General features: G+C 47.8%; 1 protein-coding gene across 1 annotated transcript in view; it reads right to left on the reverse strand.

Annotated features, from left to right (window-relative positions):
* Window positions 1-11446: 11446 nt before the first annotated feature.
* LOC147105322 (synaptotagmin-6-like) overlaps window positions 11447-18842 on the reverse strand; it is a 46092-nt gene continuing 38696 nt past the window's right edge. The window contains exon 3 of the mRNA XM_086011575.1: window positions 11447-13848. Coding sequence (XP_085867701.1) covers window positions 13278-13848 — 571 coding nt within the window. The 3' untranslated portion in view covers window positions 11447-13277. The remainder of the gene's footprint in view (window positions 13849-18842) is intronic.

The following is an 18842-nucleotide window of genomic DNA, read 5'->3' on the forward strand; positions in this document are numbered from 1 at the left end:
GCGGACTGCTTTGTCCTGGATGGTGTCGACCTTCTTGAGTGTTGGGGCTGCACTCATCCAAGCAAGTGGAGAGTATTCCATCACACTCCTTACTTGTGCCTTGTAGATGGTGGAAAGGCTTTGGGGAGTCAGGTGAGTCACTCACCGCAGAATACCCAGCCTCTGACATGCTCTTGTAGCCACAGTGTTTATGTGGCTGGTCCAGTTAAGTTTCTGATCAATGGAAATAGTCATTGCCTGGCACTTGTGTGGCGTGAATGTTACTTGCCACTTATCAGCCCAAGCCTGAATGTCGTCCAGGTCTTGCTGCATGCGGGCATGGACTGCTTCATTTTCTGGGGAGTTGTGAATGGAACTGAACACTGTGCAATCATCAGCGAACATCCCCATTTCTGACCTTATGATGGAGGGAAGGAGGGAAGGTCATTGATGAAGCAGCTGAAGATGGTTGGGCCTAGGACACTGCCCTGAGGGACTCCTGCAGCGATGTCCTGGGGATGTGATGATTGACCTCCAACAACCGTAACCATCTTCCTTTGTGCTAGGTATGACTCCAGTCAGTGGAGAGTTTTCCCCCTGTTTCCCATTGACTTCAGTTTTACTAGGGCTCCTTGATGCCACACTCAGTTAAATGCTGCCTTGATGTCAAGGGCAGTCACTCTGACCTCACCTCTGGAATTCTGCTCTTTTGTCCATGTTTGGACCAAGGCTGTAATGAGGTCTGGAGCTGAGTGGTCCTGGTGGAACCCAAACTGAGCATCAGTGAGCAAATTACTGGTGAGCAATTGCCACTTGATAGCACTGTCGACAACACCTTCCATCACTTTGCTGATGTTAGAGAGTAGACTGATGGGACAGTAATTGGCCAGATTGGATTTGTTCTGCTTTTTGTGGACCGGACATACCTGGGCAGTTTTCCACATTGTCAGGTAGATGCCAGTGTTGTAGCTGTACTGGAACAGCTTGGTTAGAGGCGTGGCTAGTTCTGGAGCACAAGTCTTCAGTGCAACAGTCAGGATGTTGTCAGGGCCCATAGCCTTGGCTGTATCTTGTGCGCTCAGCCGTTTCTTGATATCACATGGAATGAATCAAATTGGCTGAAGACTGGCTTCTGTGATGGTGGGGACCTCAGGAGGAGGCCGATATGGATAATCCACTCGGCACTTCTGGCCGAAGATGGTTGCAAACTCTTCAGCCTTGTCTTTTGCATTTGTGTGCTGGGCTCCACCATCATTGAGGATGGGGATATTCATGGAGCCTCCTCCTCCCGTTAGTTGTTTAATGGTCCACCACCATTCACGACTGGATGTGGCAGGACTGCAGAGCTTTGATCGAATCCGTTGATTGTGGGATCGCTTAGCTCTGTCTATAGCATGCTGCTTCTGCTTTTTAGCATGCATGTAGTCCTGTGTTGCAGCTTCCCCAGGTTGGCACCGTAGTTTTAGGTTGGAGGAAGTGGAACAACTCTAATTTGACTGCAAACTCTCTTTGTATTCATGCACAACAGGGAAAACCTGGACCCAGGTCTTACAGGCTGCTGGGGGAGTAGATATAAAGTTTGTTTCATCTACACAGACTGGAAGTAGATTAATGACCACTCTTCCCTTCCCATAAATTAGCCCCTTTTCTACACAAAAATGTTTTATTTCATTCATTTTTGCCTTTCATTTATTCTGGTTCCATTTGAAGTGACCATTTTCATGTGTAAGGTTATCTTTGAGTTTCTAAGAAGTTTTACTTATGAACTAGAGAGCAAATTCTAAAATGGTGATTCCATGGCTTGTCCAAATGGAAAGAAATCTTTCTGCAGTGGAGGACAATGGATGTGGTTATTGTACTTTGCTACTAAAAGTGTTTACTGTTTGATAATGGGCACCTAACACTCAGATCTTCTTTCTTCCATTCTCTCCTGCTCTTCCTCCTCCTCCTCCTCATGACAATGGTATGCTCATTGCCCATAGGGAATGCCATACTTGCTCAAGAAGCGTTCACTGGGGGATCAAATCCTGCCGATACACTCACACCCACAAGCATTCAGCAGACAAAGGCTGACAAATACCCAAAACAAAATCAGTGAAGAAATTGCTCCCAGCTGCAGTAATCACTTCACAAACTCTCCATACTCTTCCGGTTCAAAAACTCCTCACTTCCGCCCATCGCACCAGTCGGAGCAGTAGCGGTGCTTTATGTCTCTCATTCGAATTTACCCCTAGTGCATTATACCCAATGTCAGAGCAGCCACGAGAGTGGAAGGATGTCCTGGTCTAAGGCCTCTGCCAGTGCCATTTTGAACCAACAGCTGGGAGGATTGTGAGGGGGAAATCCAGGGTGACACTCTACCTGATCTTCACAACCTCCTTGTGGGGAAGCACAGATGAAATCAGGAATTTATCCATATTGGGAATTGTAAATTTGATTTAGTTTTACGGCAGTCCTTCATTAATCACTTGTGCCAAATGGAAAGCATTGTCTCACAGATTGCAAAATCTTCCACGTCATCTAAATTCTAGTTTGTTTTGGTAAGTTAAATCTTGCCATTTGGTCATTTCCAGCACCACAGATGTTACCACAGATTTCAGAGAGATATTCTATTGGCAAACCTTTGGAGGTCAATGCAATCCCTTTCCAACCTGTTCCTGAAACTGCAAATGATTTGTCTTCGTTAAATTGAGTTGAATTTGTGCATCATTGAAGTGATGTGGAGTTAAAGAGAATTTACAATTGATTTTATTTGACTGAGTCACGCCATGAATAAAAGTAAGTTTCATCCCTATGCCAATGATGACCATCCTATTCTGAACTTCACTGACTATTTTCATATTCATTCATAATTTTCATGGATTAGCTTCAATGTCATCAGTTCCATATCATTTCATCCAGGGGTTCTCAACCTTTTTGCTTCCGAGGCCCCCCTCCCATGTTATATAAATTCCACCGACCCCCTGTTACAGAACACAAGTATTTTTTCTGTATAACAATCAGTTATTAGTTATTAATAGCACTATTACACCTTACATAAAGAAGAATTTATTAAGCCTGAAATTTATATAAGGAAAAAACCGTGGATGCTGGAAATCTGAAATAACAACAGAAAATGCTAGAAATACTCAGCCGGTCAGGCAGCATCTGTGGAGAGAGAAACAGGATTAACGTTCCAGTTCTGACATTCCTGTGCTTCCAGCAGGGAAACCGCGCTCAAAGGGAGAACAGGTCAGATTGCAGCCATCGATACTGCGATCTGCAAGCTGTTCATTTTGAACTGTGGCCACACCTGTTACATGGGCAAATGCAGCTCCCAAATTTGCACAAAAACAAGATCTGGCAAACAGCAACTGAGCGGAATGATTTGTTAATCTGGTTCTGGTCATGTTGGTTGCAAGAGAAGTGCTGTCCAGGATGTTGGGAGACTCCTTGCTCTTCTTTGAACAGTGTCATGCAATCTTTTGGTTCAGTAACATAACCACTGCATTACTGTAGGGGATATAGTCGTGTCGTGGTTATGGCACTGAGCTAGCAACTCAGGATGCAAATTTTACCATGTGCAAGTTGTGAAACTGAATTGATTAAATCTGCAGCTGACCATGAAAGCTTTTCAGTTGTCATATAAATTCAAATGGTTCATTAATTGCCTCAGGAAAGTGAATTTGTCTGGCCTTCATTGACTCCACTCTCATACTAATGCCTTTTAAATTAGCCTAAAAAACACAATCGCTAGAATGTGGCCAATACCACTTTTACAGGAACTAAGGATGGGCAATAAGTGCTGCCCACATCCTGAACAGGCATCAGTTTAATGTTATATCCAAAAGACAGCACCACTGACAATGCAGCACTCTCTCAGGACAACACTGATAAGACAGAAATTGTCTGCCACATTTGGCCACACTTCAAAAGGAATCAACGGCAGGTTAGAGGTAGATTGTGTGTTAGCGAGCCACCTCTGTGCTTTTGTAATTCTAGTGTTCCTTCTCAAGCCTGTGGGTTTTAAGCTATTTCTAAGTGCAGTGGTCCCCTGGAATATACTAGTTGCTGGTGGCTGTGAAATGTTCCTATCTAATTCTGGGAAACTAGGTGGCTCTCTGCTTCTGCTCATCCTGAAACACTGGGGTCAGTCCCTGAAACAACCCAAGATGTCATGCCCGCATCCAAGAGGTTACTGACACTGCTGGACTGAGTGTCCACACAGGACTGTTGCCAACCACCAAACTCAGTGCACCCGGCTGCCTCAGGCATGTCCTCATGAGAATCATGGGTCTGTTGGAGTACAGAATGATGCACCTGCATGAGCACCTTCTGCCGGGTTAGCAGCAGTCTTGCTCCTCAAGACTCAGAGCTGGCCCTCACAGTTCCTGCATTCGACACCTAAAGATTGCATAGCTGCAGTGTGATGTGCCATCAATTACTCAAAAGACTGAGGTTAAGCGAGTAACAACCAGGCTTTTATCAACTAAAGAATGAAGGTCTTGTCTCGAGTGGTCGACCCGTCCAGAATACTAAGGGACTGGGAGGTAGTCACTTATATACCTGGAATAGTGGGAGGAGTCAGCCGAGGCATGTCCAGACCTGTACCTAGTGGAATACGCATACACATACAGACAGGTATAACAGTGGTTTACCACATTCACCCCTTGTTTAAAAATGAGTCCGGCGGGGTGAAGTGTATTTAAAAGTTCGTGTATTGTAGTCTCTCCGGAGGTCTTGTCTGCCGCTGTGATCGACGTGGCGACGGCAGGGGTGGTGGAGCTTCCGGCGTCGCGTCCCGTGTCGCGTCCCATGTAGGCTGGGGCCCTGGAGTGTAGTCCTCGTGGGTGACGGTCCAAGGCGAGCCGGCTGCTGGGGTTGGATATCGGGTCGTGGGGGGGGGGGTGGTAATGGGTAGTGGGTTACAGCGGTCCCCGGGTGCGAGGTCTCGTATGGAGACTGTGTCGTAGTGGATTACAGCGGTCCCCGAGGGTGCGAGGTCTCGTATGGAGACTGTGTCCTCCCGCCCGTCCGGGTACGCAATGTAAGCGTACTGGGGGTTGGCGTGGAGGAGGTCGACCCTCTCGACCAGGGAGTCCGTTTTATTGGCCCTCACGTGTCTTCTCAGTAGTACTGGCCCTGGGGACGTCAGCCATGGCGGTAACGATGTCCCCGATGTGGACTTCCTTGGGAAGACAAACATTTTCTCGTGAGGGGTGGCATTGGTGGCAGTGCAGAGCAGTGACCGAATCGAGTGGAGCGCATCGGGGAGCACCTCCTGCCAGCGGGAGGTCGGAAGGCCCCTAGACTTTAAGGCTAGTAGGGCAGCCTTCCAAACTGTTGCATTCTCTCTTTCCACCTGTCCGTTCCCCCGGGGGTTGTAACTGGTGGTCCTGCTTGTGGCTATACCCCTAGCGAGCAGGTACTGGCGGAGTTCGTCGCTCATAAACGATGAACCCTGGTCGCTATGGATATAGCTGGGGAAACCGAACAGGGTGAAGAGGCTGTTCAGAGATTTAATGACCGTGGCACTGGTCATGTCCGGGCAGGGGATAGCGAACGGGAAACGGGAGTACTCGTCAATGATGTTGAGGAAGTACACATTGCGGTCGGAGGAGGGGAGAGGCCCTTTAAAATCGACGCTCAGGCATTCGAAAGGGCGAGTGGCTTTTATCAGGTGGGCTCTGTCTGGTCTATAAAAGTGCGGTTTGCACTCAGCGCAGACTTGGCTGTTCTTGGTCAGGGTCCTGACCTCCTCGATGGAGTAAGGCAGGTTGCGGGCCTTGATGAAGTGGAAGAACCTGGTGACCCCCAGGTGGCAGAGGTCATTGTGGAGGGCCCTCAGCCTATCGATCTGCGCGCTGACGCAGGTGCCACGCGATAGGGCATCTGGGGGTTCATTGAGCTTCCCAGGCCGGTACAAGATCTCGTAATTGTAGGTGGAAAGTTCGATTCTCCACCTCAAGATCTTGTCATTTTTGATTTTGCCCCTCTGCTTGTTGTTGAACATAAAAGCAACTGAATGCTGGTCAGTGAGCAGGGTAAATCGTTTTCCGGCCAGGTAGTGCCTCCAATGACGCACAGCCTCCACAATAGCCTGGGCCTCCTTCTCGACCGCAGAGTGTCTGGTCTCCGGGCCCTGGAGGGTTCGTGAGAAGAATGCCACAGGTCTCCCCGCCTGATTAAGGGTGGCGGCCAGAGCGAAGTCGGACGCATCGCTTTCCACCTGGAAGGGGATGGATTCGTCCACTGCGTGCATGGTGGCTTTGGCAATGTCCTCCTTGATATGGTGGAAGGCCAAGCGGGCCTCTGCCATCAGGGGAAAAGAGGTGGTTTTGATCAGCGGACGGGCTTTGTCTGCATAGTAGGGGACCCACTGAGCGTAGTAGGAAAAAAACCCTAGGCACCTCTTCAGAGCTTTTAGGCAGTGGGGCAGTGGGAGTTCCATAAGGGGACGCATCCGGTCCGGGTCGGGACCGATGACCCCGTGCTCCACAACACAGCCAAGGATGGCGAGGTGGTCTGTGCGGAATATGCACTTCTCCTTGTTATATGTCAGGTTCAGGAGTTGGGCGGTGCGGAGGAATTTCTCGAGGTTTGCATCATGGTCCTGCAAGTCATGGCCGCAGATGGTCACATTGTCTAGGTAAGGGAAAGTGGCCTGCAGCGCGTTTTGATCGACCATCCGGTCCATCTCCCTTTGGAAGACGGAGACCCCGTTGGTAACGCCGAAGGGAACCCTAAGGAAGTGATAGAGGCGGCCGTTTGCCTCAAAAGCAGTATACTGGCGGTCTTCAGGGCGGATGGGGAGCTGGTGGTACGCTGATTTCAGGTCAATGGTCGAAAAGACGCGGTACTGCGTGATCTGGTTGACCATGTCAGCTATGCGGGGGAGTGGGTAGGCGTCCAGCAGGGTGTAGCGGTTTATTGTTTGGCTGTAGTCGATGACCAGGCATTGTTTCTCGCCGGTCTTAACGACCACAACCTGGGCTCGCCAGGGGCTGGAGCTGCCCTCAATAATCCCCTCCTTCAGGAGCCGCTCCACTTCGGTTTTGATGAAAACCCTGTCCTCGGCACTGTATCGCCTGCTCTTTGTGGCGATGGGCTTACAGTCGGGGGTGAGGTTAGCAAACAGTGGGGGGGGTGGGACTCTGAGTGTGGAGAGGTTGCATCTGGTGCGCGGCGGGCAATTTGGAGGCTGCTGGCTGCGGACTGTGAGTGGGGGGAGGGGGCCACCGTACGCCAGCGTAACGCTTTTGAGGTGGCACTGGAAATCCAACCCCAGTAGGACGGCAGCGCAGAGGTCGGGCAGGACCAGGAGTTTAAAATTATTGAACACAGTCCCGTCTACTACTAGTGTCACCACGCAGTAGCCGCCAATGTCCGCTGACTGGGACTCGGAGGCCATAGAAATCCGCTGGTGCGCAGGCAGGACTGGGAGAGAGCAACGCCGCACCGTGTCGGGGTGGATGAAGCTCTCTGTGCTCCCGGAGTCAAAAAGGCAGTTTATTGCATGGCCGTTTACCTTAACGTCCATTTTGGACCGAGCTAGTTGGTGCGGTCTCGTTTGGTCCAGCGTAACAGAGGCCAGCGTAGGGGTCGGTGTGTCGCTGCGGGTATCAGATGGGGGGGGGTTGGCGGTCTGCTGCGTCCCGGCTGGTGTCCAAGATGGCAGCGTCCATGATTCCCATGTGGCTGGAGTCATCCAAGATGGCTGCTGCTGCGGTGGTTCGCACATGGCTGGGGAGGCCCAAGATGGCGGCCCGCACGGCCCACACGCGGCGCTGTTGGGGGCCCAAGATGGCAGCTCGCATGGCCCACACGCGGCGCTGCTGGCGTTCGGGGTGGCTTTGGCCTTGCAGACGCTGGCGTAGTGTCCCTTTTTCCCGCAGCCCGAGCAGGTCGCATTCTTCGCCGGGCAGCGCACTCTGGGGTGTTTGGCCTGGCCACAGAAGTAGCATTTCTGGCCTTGGGATACTGCTGTCTGGCTTTGGGACACTGCTGCGGTAGTTGGGCCGTTGTTGGGCTGTGGCTGGGGTGGCACAGTGCTATGGGGCTGTCCTACCGTGTCCCAGGTTGTCGTTCCCCGCGGCGTCCACGGTGCAGAGGAGTAGGCTTCCATGCCCCGGTAGGCTGCGTCCAGCGTTAGTGCGATTTCGGAGGCTTTGTCGAGGGTGAGGTCACTCTGCTCCAGCAGTCGCTGTCGGGTGTAGTTGGACCTGTGGCCCGCTACGAAGGCATCCCAGATCAGTTCCTCCGTGTACTTAGCGGGCGTTACCGCCTTACACCCACAGGCCCGGCCAAGCACGGACAGTGCTTGGAGGTATTCCTCAGTCGATTCCCCAGGTTGTTGCTTGCGACTCCCCAGAAGGTGCCTGGCGTATACTTCGTTCACAGGGTGCGTGTACTGGGTCTTGAGGAGCTGGAGGGCGGCTGTGTACGAGGTCGCTTCCCGGATGACTGAGTACACTCGGTGGTTCACCTTGGAGATCAGGACAGACAGTTTGTCCGCATCCGTTACGACCGCAGTGGAGGCAGTCAGGAATGTCTCGAAGCACGTGAGCCAGTGAGCAAACTTGGTGGAAGCGTCCGCTTCCCGACTGTCCAGGTCCAGGCATGCTGGTGTGAGGATCTTCTCCATTATAAAAAATTTAGTTAATAAAATTGATGCGCCATCAATTACTCAAAAGACTGAGGTTAATCGAGTAACAACCAGGCTTTTATTAACTAAAGAATGAAGGTCTTGTCTCGAGTGGTCGACCCGTCCAGAATACTAAGGGACTGGGAGGTAGTCACTTATATACCTGGAATAGTGGGAGGAGTCAGCCGAGGCATGTCCAGACCTGTACCCAGTGGATTACACATATACATACAGACAGGTATAACAGTGGTTTACCACACAGTGTGAACATCTGTGAGGGATGCACACTCAGTGCTTATGATCCCGATCATTGCGTGCCATAGCAGTTGGCACTTGCTGCCCGTAGACTAGAGAAGCGTTCTTCATTACCCTGTCATTCAGGCTGCACAAGATGCTACACATGGACCATTCACAGCATCCAGACCATGACACATCCCAATCGAGCACCTGTCCCCAGTGGACAACCGATTGTTATAATGTTATTGTGCAGTTGTCAGTACACACTGTAAGGATCTTTCTTTACTGCCTGGGTGTCGAGATAGTTCCCACACAGATGTAACATGTTCAGCACATGACAAGTGAGTCGACATGCACATACCCTCTGCGGTTGTGGCTGTCTAACTTCTGGAAGAGCCTTACGGCCAATTAGCTAAACTAGATGGCTCTCCCAAGGCAGCAGGGTCTTCTCCCATAACCTTCCCCTTTCAGTGCTATTTTTCATTCTAACATGTTAAGTCAGCTTGTCTAGAAGAAGCAAAATATTCCATTTTGATAAAGGAAGGTGCACAGATGGAGCTGTTTTATCTGCATGGGTGAGTCAAGAATGCTACTTTCAAAAACAAGCACAATATGCATTAATTCCCAGTGCATCAAAACACATGAGGTGCATTCCAATTCATTCATTCCAGTTCAAGCACCGCGCATTAATGAACGCTGATGTATATATTTCTTGCTCAAGTAAGACCTCCCTCTCCATTTTCAAAGAGCTACCTGCCTTTAATAAACTGTCTTTCTTTCTTTATAAATATGAATTGATATTAACAGCTAGGTTGTTTCCCACATGTAGGGAGGGGTCTGCACAATCTGTTGCTCATTTGCACATTCATTTCAACTGTTGACATATTTGCCTTATGTTGTGATGGCAACATGCCACTTGCACTACAAACAACTTGCCATAGGTGGTATCACAATTCATATCTATCCTTGCCCCTTCTTTTATATATTAGCGCTGGCTCACCTTGAAGCTTCTCCTGACTTCATCCATGGCACAGGCAGGTCGGGGATTTACCCTGCTGGTCATCTCCTGCCAGGCATGTTGACACCAGGCCTTGGCGGTGTTAACACTCTCAGAGTGAAGCGGGTCTCTTTTGTCTCTCGGACCATACCTACAAATTTGGACAGAATTCCTCCTGTGTGTGGTTGCGATACAGTAGCCCTGGAATCACACGCTCCGCTGCCTGGTTTGATATTGCCAGGTGTTACACATACAGTTATGAGCCCGCTAAACCATTTCTGAAGTGCGAGACCAGTACCAGTTGCGATTGGCCCAATTTGCTACATTAACACTAACACCAAAGATTAATCCCTCAGGCAAACAACAACAACTTGCATTTATACAGAACCTTTAACATAGTAAGACGTCCCAAGGTGTTTCACAGGGGCGTTATCAAACACATTTCGCACCGAGCCACACAAGGAGATATTATTACAGGTGACACATCGGATTTGTCATGGACGAATGTCAGCATGAGTAAATCCCAGAATTAGCAAGATGAATGCACCAAGAATTAAAAATCATCTAACTTTGTCTTCTTTCAGTGTGCACAATGGAACTACTTGTGTTATTATTTGCCCCACCAGAGATGTTCCCAGAGATGTGTTTTCCATCATCTAGTCACTTCAAACACTGCCATTCTGTGGCTGTTCTAATACAGATTGCAAAGTAGAATTCCAGCAATGTGCAGAAGTAAAGCTGTTATCAGCAGTGGTTCCCTGACTGAAATGTAGAATTTTTGACATAAATAAATCTACCAAGGAACTCTGAACATTTTGTTCAGTAAGATTTCTGTTGGAGCCATTATAAGTAACATGATTTATATTACACCACTCTGTCAGGCGAAGACATTATCAGACCACAGAGACAAGCCTGGAAACAGCACATCGAGAAAGCCTCACATTCAATCTATTCATATAGATCCAATGTAAAGAAATATTGCTTGGAAGAGTTTAATCAAAAGTGCATTGGTTGGTGAGATGGCGGGGGTGGGGGGGGGGGTACGATGGGGGATGGGGTGGAGAAGCCTTCCTCATTCAACCTCCTCCCAATACAGGTGCACTATCACACAGAATCACACAGAAACCCCACAGTGCAGATAGAGGCCATTTCGGCCCATCGAGCCTGCACCGACACATATCCCACCCGATCCCCGTAACCCCTACACCAACACATATCCCACTCTATCCCCGTAACCCCACGTATTTAATCCCCCTAACACTAAGGGTCAATTTATCATAGCCAATCAACCTAACCCACACATCTTTGGACTTATCCGAAACCCTTGGGGCCAGATGTGTTTCGGAATTCGGAATTTTTCAGATTTCAGAACGGATGATGCTAATAAATGGACAAGAGGCAGCCGTCGGGTTTACCCTACAACTACACCACTAGTGATGGATGCAAACCTGGCTAGGTAACCAGATTACTATAAAGAAATAGTTAACAGCAATGTTTCCTCAAAGTTGCACACGGCCACGCAGTGATCTGCAAACTCCCGTGCAAGCTGCTCAAGCTTTTACACTGGAAATACCGCGCATTGAAAGAAACAAGCCACATCGAACAAAATATACAATATTTCAGTGCAACAATTTATACAAAGTATGAATACAACAAGTATTGTGAACATTTAAGGGTCAGTTTTTTTAAAGCACAAGAAATCTCAACCATTTTCCTATCCGTTTAAGTATCTCCCCACTGAGTGACGCTCCACGAAAAAACTTTCGGTTTTCAGAGCTTTTCGAATTTCAGAATTGCGGATAAGGGATAGTTGACCTGTACATAAAGTTGCTGATTCAACACCTCATAGTTCAAAAACTTAGATTGTCACAAAAGGGAAGAAATAATTTTAATATTTAGTACAAAAACAAAAGGAAAGTGCTGAATTACTGATATATATATATAGGGGTAGAAATTGGACCTCATTGCACTCGTTTTACAGGCATAAGGTCCAGTTTTGGGGTCCAACAATCTCCGAAATTGCATGGCCACTTTTCAGGCATCTGGGCAGTTACCTAAAACAGACATTAGGCCCCTTGCCGATGTTAATGATGGGCCTGATGCCTGATTTAGGACACCTCTGCCAAATTTGGCTGCCCTGAGGGGGCGAGCTTGCGGCTTAGCCAGTGCTCACCACCGAAAAGGTAAGTTTAATTAGTATTTTTTTTAATTGATGTAGAGCCAGGAGGAGCAGGAATGCTCCTCCCATCACACAGCACGCCTGCCAGCCATCTCCCGCTGTCATCCCTCCCACCCCAGGAATTATCTGAGAGGTGCTGTCAGCAAGGACCGCAACCTGAAATTAAATTCTTTAGCTGGGCGAGCTGCCTTTCAAAGGTGCAACAGACATCGGCAGCCCGCCACAATTATGCAGATGAGGCCCGAGGAGCAATTTAGCTCTATCCTTGGGCCGCCATCTTCGGGTACGGGAATCTTTTCCAGTGCCCACTTAGCGCTTCAAAACTGGCCTAAACTAATTTCTAGGCCATAGAGTCTTAAGTTGGTTTAGGTCCAGAATGGCAAAACCACTCATGCACCAACAAGCCTTGAACCAATAAGAAGCACTGGCATAGATGTAGAATTTACCGCCTCACTATCTGGGCGTGGTTCTACACACAAGGAGTTTGAGTAATATGGCCAAAAGGGAATCAAGGAAAAAGTGACCAAGGTGACGTCATTGGTAATGAACAACAATGGGCTTGTGATATTGGAAATACTACATTTACAGAATAATCTGCATCTTCTGATGTTTGAATGTTCTGCTTACAACTAGATCTTCGCAAAATATCTAAAATCACTTATACCACAGCATAGTACAGTGGATGAGAGCTAATTGAATTAAATTGTTGAAGCAAGTTGCATAGCCAAAATCACATGTAACTTATTCTCCTTGCTCTCAATGGTCATTTTCATTTAGATCCTCGGTTAAACATCACTGAGTAGAATGTTATGCAAAAAAGAGAACAGCATCTTTTCGGCAAAACTCAGAAGTATGGATTCAATATTTTGAACATCTGGGCACTTGGTTTGAGTCGGAGTAACTATTATGAGAACGGAGTGACGCAGTGGTTTAGATAATGGCCTTTCACCTCTAAGGCCTGGGTTCAAATCCAGTTCAAAATGGTGGGATGACTTCAATGGGAAAGAAATATGGGATGCTGATTCGCAATCGCCTGTTTTGCGCTACCATCCAAGATTAATTTTTACCCCAATATCTCGTCTGAAGGACCACATCTCTGACACTGCAAGCACTGTACTCATCTGTCAGCCTGGTTCACGTGCTCAGATCCTGGAGTGGGGCTACAGCTCATACCTTCCTGACCTAGAGGCACGTGTGTTACCAACTGAGCCAAGTCGAGGGAAATTATTTGTGCACGCTAAAACTAGCACAGAAAAAGTGGCTCAAATACTCACAGTTGTGGCATATTGAATATCCTTCCAGATGGAGGTATCCCTGGAGAGATCTGAAACCTCAAACAGGTTCTCTAAAATCACCTCCCCAATCATGTCATGTCTAGAAAACCTGTCAAAGTCATACACACTTAAGTGTAGCTTCCTGTTGGTGAGTTCATCATATGATACAGGAAATTGGAAGCTTTCATCGAACGTAGGATTGAGTGTCTTTCTGTGCACTCGGGTCTGAAACTTTCTTTTCCGATCGGGGAGAAGGTAGATTTTTACATATGGGTCCGAGCTTCCACAAAAGTCTTTCGCAGGCAGGTCAAAAGCCTTGAGGATTGTAACAATCAACATTTCGTTCTCATAGTCGTATTTTAGCATGAAGTTGATTTTCCCACACGTTTTCCCGGCTTCCTTCTTTGTGTCTTCCGAATCCACGGATTTCTGTTTGTAGAGCTCTGGTTTGATCCGCCCGATGCTCGTGGCTTGTTCTTTGTGCAGTAAGGAGTCTGTGCTGAAGTCAACACTCGACACGTGCATCTGCCTTGGCAAGTGTCTCTTAAAAGAGCTGTGCCTAGAGCAAATAATTAAAAGAAAATTAAATCGAGATGTGCACTCAGTGGTTTCAGGAATGGATGGCACTTGGGAAGAAAAGAGAAAAGAATGATGAATGAATTGCATTTATATAGCACCTTTCATGACCCAAAGTGTTTTACAACCAATGAAGTACTTTTGAAGTGTAGTTACTGTTATACTGTAGGAAAAACAGCAGCCAATTTGAGCACAGCAAGGTCTCAGAAACAGCAGCGAGATAATAACCAGATAATCTGTTTTACTGATGTTGGTTGAGGAATAAATATTGGCCAGGACATTGGGGAGAACTTCGCTGCTCTTCGAAATAATGCCATAAGATCTTTTATGTCCACCTGAGAGGAGACATCTCATAACGACGGTTTAACATCTCACCTGAAACACAGCATCACTGACAGTGCGGCACTCCCTCAGTACTGTACTGGAGTGTCAGCCTGGGTTATGTGCTCAAGTCTCTGGAGTGGGACTTGAACCCACAACCTTCTGACTCAGAGATGAGAGTGCTACCACTGAACCAAGGCTGACACCTAAAGTGAATGGCAGTAACTACTTTCTTGCATACTTTTAGACATTTTGATTTAAAATGTCAACTGAGTGACTGAGAACCAGATGTTTGGAATGTAATAGACATTACCCACTGGAACATCCCATTAACTGCTCAATGTTACTGTCATGCGGTCTATTGAAAGCTGAGGGTTTCATTGATCTCTGAATTCGCTGACCTACATTGACTCCCGGTCCGTCAATGCCTCAATTTTAAAATTCTCATCCTTATTTTCAATTCTCTCCCTGGCCTCGCCATTCCCTATCTCTGTACCCTCCTCCAATCCTACAACCCTCATGAGATCTCTGCGCTCTTCCAATTCTGGTTTCTTGAGCATCCCTGATTTTCATCGTTCCACCATTGGTGGCCGTGCCTTCAGCTGTCTAGGCCCTAAGTTCTGGAATTCCCTCCCTAAACTATTCTGCCTCGCTACATTTCTCTCCCTCTTTAAGACACTCCTTAAAACTTACCTCATTGACTAAGCTTTTAGTCACCTTGCATAATAACTCTTTACATGGCTCGGTGTCAAATTTTGTCTGATAACGCTCCTATGAAGTGCCTTGGGATGTTTTACTACATTAAAGTCATTATATAACTGCAAGTTGTTGTTGAACTGACCTACAAAAGTGTTTTTATTCTATAAAATGTTCTCCCTTCTGTCTCATGAAGGCAAATAGAAGAATGTTCATTAATAATATTTCAGGAAATGCAACCTGAGAGATGTCATTAAGTGGCTGAACTGTGTAACCTTTATAGAGCGAGATCAAATGTGCAGTAAGGTATGCCAGCTTCTCTCTCTCTCTACTTTTCTGAATCATTCATTCTAAGCATGCTACAGAAGAAAATGGGCTTGGTCAATAATAACGACTCTTAGATTTATATGGCACCTTACCACACAAAACATCTTAAAGCACTTCACACATAATTAATTACTTCTGAAGTGCAGGAAATGTTTATAGACAAATGTGCACACAGCAATATCCCACTAATAGCCATAAGATGAATGGACAGTTAATCTGTTTTTGGTGGGATTGGCTGAGGCAGAAATGCCGGCCAGAACACAAGGGGAGCTCCTGAGCCTTCTTCGAATACTGGCTGGGTGGGAGGACATTCACGACCACCTGCTAATCCCTGTCACCAGAGATCCAGCTAACCAGCACATCCTTGGAGTAGAAGATTCTGAGAGTGTTTATGGGTTGCTGTTTGCACAGGTTAGAACTGGCAGACAAGTTTTCATTAGTTGTTGCTATTCATCACCCTCTTTAACAATCAACACAGAATTAAATCACAAAATCCTGGCCAAAAGAAAACATTGCGCTTTACTTTAAATTAAAGTATTGGTTTAAATGAATGTTAATTCCAAAGCTCAGACCCATCCATAAGCTCAGATTCCAAAGCGTCCAGTGCAACCTCCATATGTGCATACTCATTACCTGCTGTCCTCATTAGCTGCCAGAACTCTGCTAGAATAATGAATTGCTAAAACCACATTTCTTTTTATTTGTACTTGACCTCCTTTTCTTGGTGGATAAAACTACACCTACTGGTCTCCATCTAATGATGCACCGTAAAAATAAGAAAAATATCTGGAGCTTCTCGCTTCTCCGCCACCCTCCGTTATCCACCGGGAAGGAGGGGTGGAGAGGCTCCCATTGTAGACGACAGTGGAGCTTCCATGTAAGGACTTGCTTTTAAAACACTGCTGGCATTTGCCTTGTAACACAGATTGATCATTTCTGACAGCAGGAATAGACTTTCAATTCTCAGTTATGAGAAACCACCCACCATCCACGCAACATTTTCATGCCAGCAGTGTTCAAAATGGGTCAGAATTTCTCTCCTGGCTGGAAGAAATCCAATCTGTGACACTCCAGACAAGCTTGGCAAACTGTAATAACTTAAATCAAAATGGATCTCATAAAATGCATTTCATTTTTTTCTTTTTCTCTTTAAAATGATTTCAGTGGAAAAGAATTGACAGAGCAAGGGCACAGAAAATGTTTTTGCCAAATTTTTGTGCGTGAAGTTGAGAATGATATTCTGAACTAATAATGTAGGGGGTGATTTTCTCAGCCCCAAGGAGGCGGGTTTGGAGGCGGGAAAGGCAGGAAAATCGGAAAAAATGTGTGTGGGTTCACAAACTGCCTCCACGGGATTTTGCCGGTGCCGGTTTGCAGGGTGGGAAATGGTTCCGCCTCCAGCTGGCCAGAGAAGTTGTTTAGAGGCTTAAATGGTCGTTAAGGGCCTCTCTAATCCTATTCTGAGAGGCCCTCGTTATTTTTTGACCATTTCAGCGTGTTCCACGACCCACCTAAACCACGCCAGCTAAACCTGGCAGGTTGACAAGTGGGTGGCCTCCTCACAGCTGCAGCTCCACCGTTAAATCGGAGATTTCATCAGGGATTAGTTGCAGGCAGCAGAACTTTGCTTTAAAAGGTCTTATGAGCACTTTTAACAGGCCTTCCAAAGTTGGAGGTGCTGCAGCTTGAATCTATCAACTGTGGGACCTTCTTGGAAGACCCTCTCCCCGCTTGCAATGAGCGCTTCCCCAATGGAGGCATCTGCCAGCAGCATGGGAACCGTTAATTTTCTTTCACCATGGACCTCAGATTCGGATGAGGAGCATCCACGGCAGCAGCAGAACCAGGCAGTTCAGCAGCAACAGCAGCAGGAGCCCAACCTCCTGCTCAGGGCAGAAGGCGCCAGCACATCGAGGCACCTCGCCGCAGGAGATACCCCCGACAGAAGGTTTACAGACAGAGGATGAGCTATTTCAACATGAGTGAGCAGCAGTGCCAAAGGAGGCTGAAACTTTCGTGAGAGATCTGTGGACTGCTGCAGCAAGACCTGGTGCCCAGAGGAATGGGTGGACACCCCTTACCAGTGGCTGTCAAAGTCACCACTGCACTCAACTTCTTTGCTTCAGGCTCCTTCTAGGGATCATCAGCAGACATCAGCAGCATCTCCCAGTCGGCCGCCCACAGTTGCATCACGCAGGTTACCGATGCCCTTTTCACAAAGGCCCACAATTACATCCAGTTCTCAAGGGATCAAGCAAGTATAACCGCCCGTTCGGTTGGCTTTGCAAATATGGCAGACATGCACACTTGTGGCCCTTAGAGCACCCCATCACAACCCAGCTATCTTTGTCAACCGAAAGGGCTTCCACTCCCTCAACATACAGCTGGTGTGTAACCACAAGGAGTTTTTGCATGTTTGCGCCAAGTTCTGTGGTAGTTGCCATGACTCTTTCATCCTGCGGCACTCGTGTTCCTCTGCTCTTCAATCCACCAAACCAACTGAACAGATGGCTCCTTGGTGACAAGGGCTACCCCTGAAGTGGCTAATGACGCTGATCAGGAGGCCAGCTAACGAGGCTGAGGAGCGCTACAACGCCAGCCACATTTTGACCAGGGCCATCACTGAGCAAACCATTGGGTTGCTGAAGATGCGATTCCGATGCCTTGACCGATCAGGTGGAGCCCTGCAGTGTACACCATACAGGGTCTCCAGAATGGTCGTGGTCTGCTGCGCACTGCACAACATGGCACAGTGTCATGGCTTGCAACTTCCTGATGAGGGAGTGGCTCAGTTCCAGGCCTCCGCAGATGAGGATGAGGAGGAGGAGGAGCAGGAGGAGGAGCTGGAGGAGGAGGAGGAGGAGCAGGAGGAGAGAGCGCCGGTCTATCGACCAGCAGTAGCGGCAGCACGCGAGCACATGGCTGCCCGTGATGCAAAGGATGAACTTATCCTGGCCAGATTTGCATAGGTTGCCCAAGTTGGCACATGTCCTTGGCTCCATCTTAAGACAACATAGACAATGGACATGACTCTCTGGCCTCCTTTCGCTCTGGCCACCAACCTGACAACACAAGTGTCATGGAGCCTGCAATGTAGAGCTGCCTAAGGCAAAAGAACAGATGCCATGACGCCAACATTTTGCCATCAAATCATTTTAATGCTTTCCAACAGGGATGGCATTTCATCAATACACAGAAACATTCACCCAATCTGCACACAGATCTGGAGGTTATATCCATTGCCAGCTGGACCCAAACAGCCTTGGTTTTTTTGGGAGGCCTCTTCCTCCCAGATGAGTGGAAGAGCACCTCCCTGCTAGCTCTCACCCCCTCAACCAACATTTGCAGCACTTCATCTGATAACCTCAGGGAGGCTCTTGCCTTGGAATTGGACATAGTGGTTTCTCAAAATATGTTGCAGGTGGTGCAGCATTGGCAGAAATCCAGTGGAATGATCCAAGGCAGCAAGCAGCCCCTAAATGAGGCTGGAAAAGTGATGTCAGCAGAGGCGAGTTTCAGTCCCAAAACACTAATTGACTAAGGGCATCCCACACCTCTGAAATCAAGTGGCCAATCAGGGGAAAATCGTAATTTCATCAAAACTATCAGTGGAGGCGGGTTTCAAACCCACCC

The sequence above is a fragment of the Somniosus microcephalus genome, chromosome 18 (assembly GCF_052327205.1).
Source record: "Somniosus microcephalus isolate GS21.2 chromosome 18, FLI_Smic_1.0, whole genome shotgun sequence".
Lineage (NCBI taxonomy): Eukaryota > Metazoa > Chordata > Chondrichthyes > Squaliformes > Somniosidae > Somniosus > Somniosus microcephalus.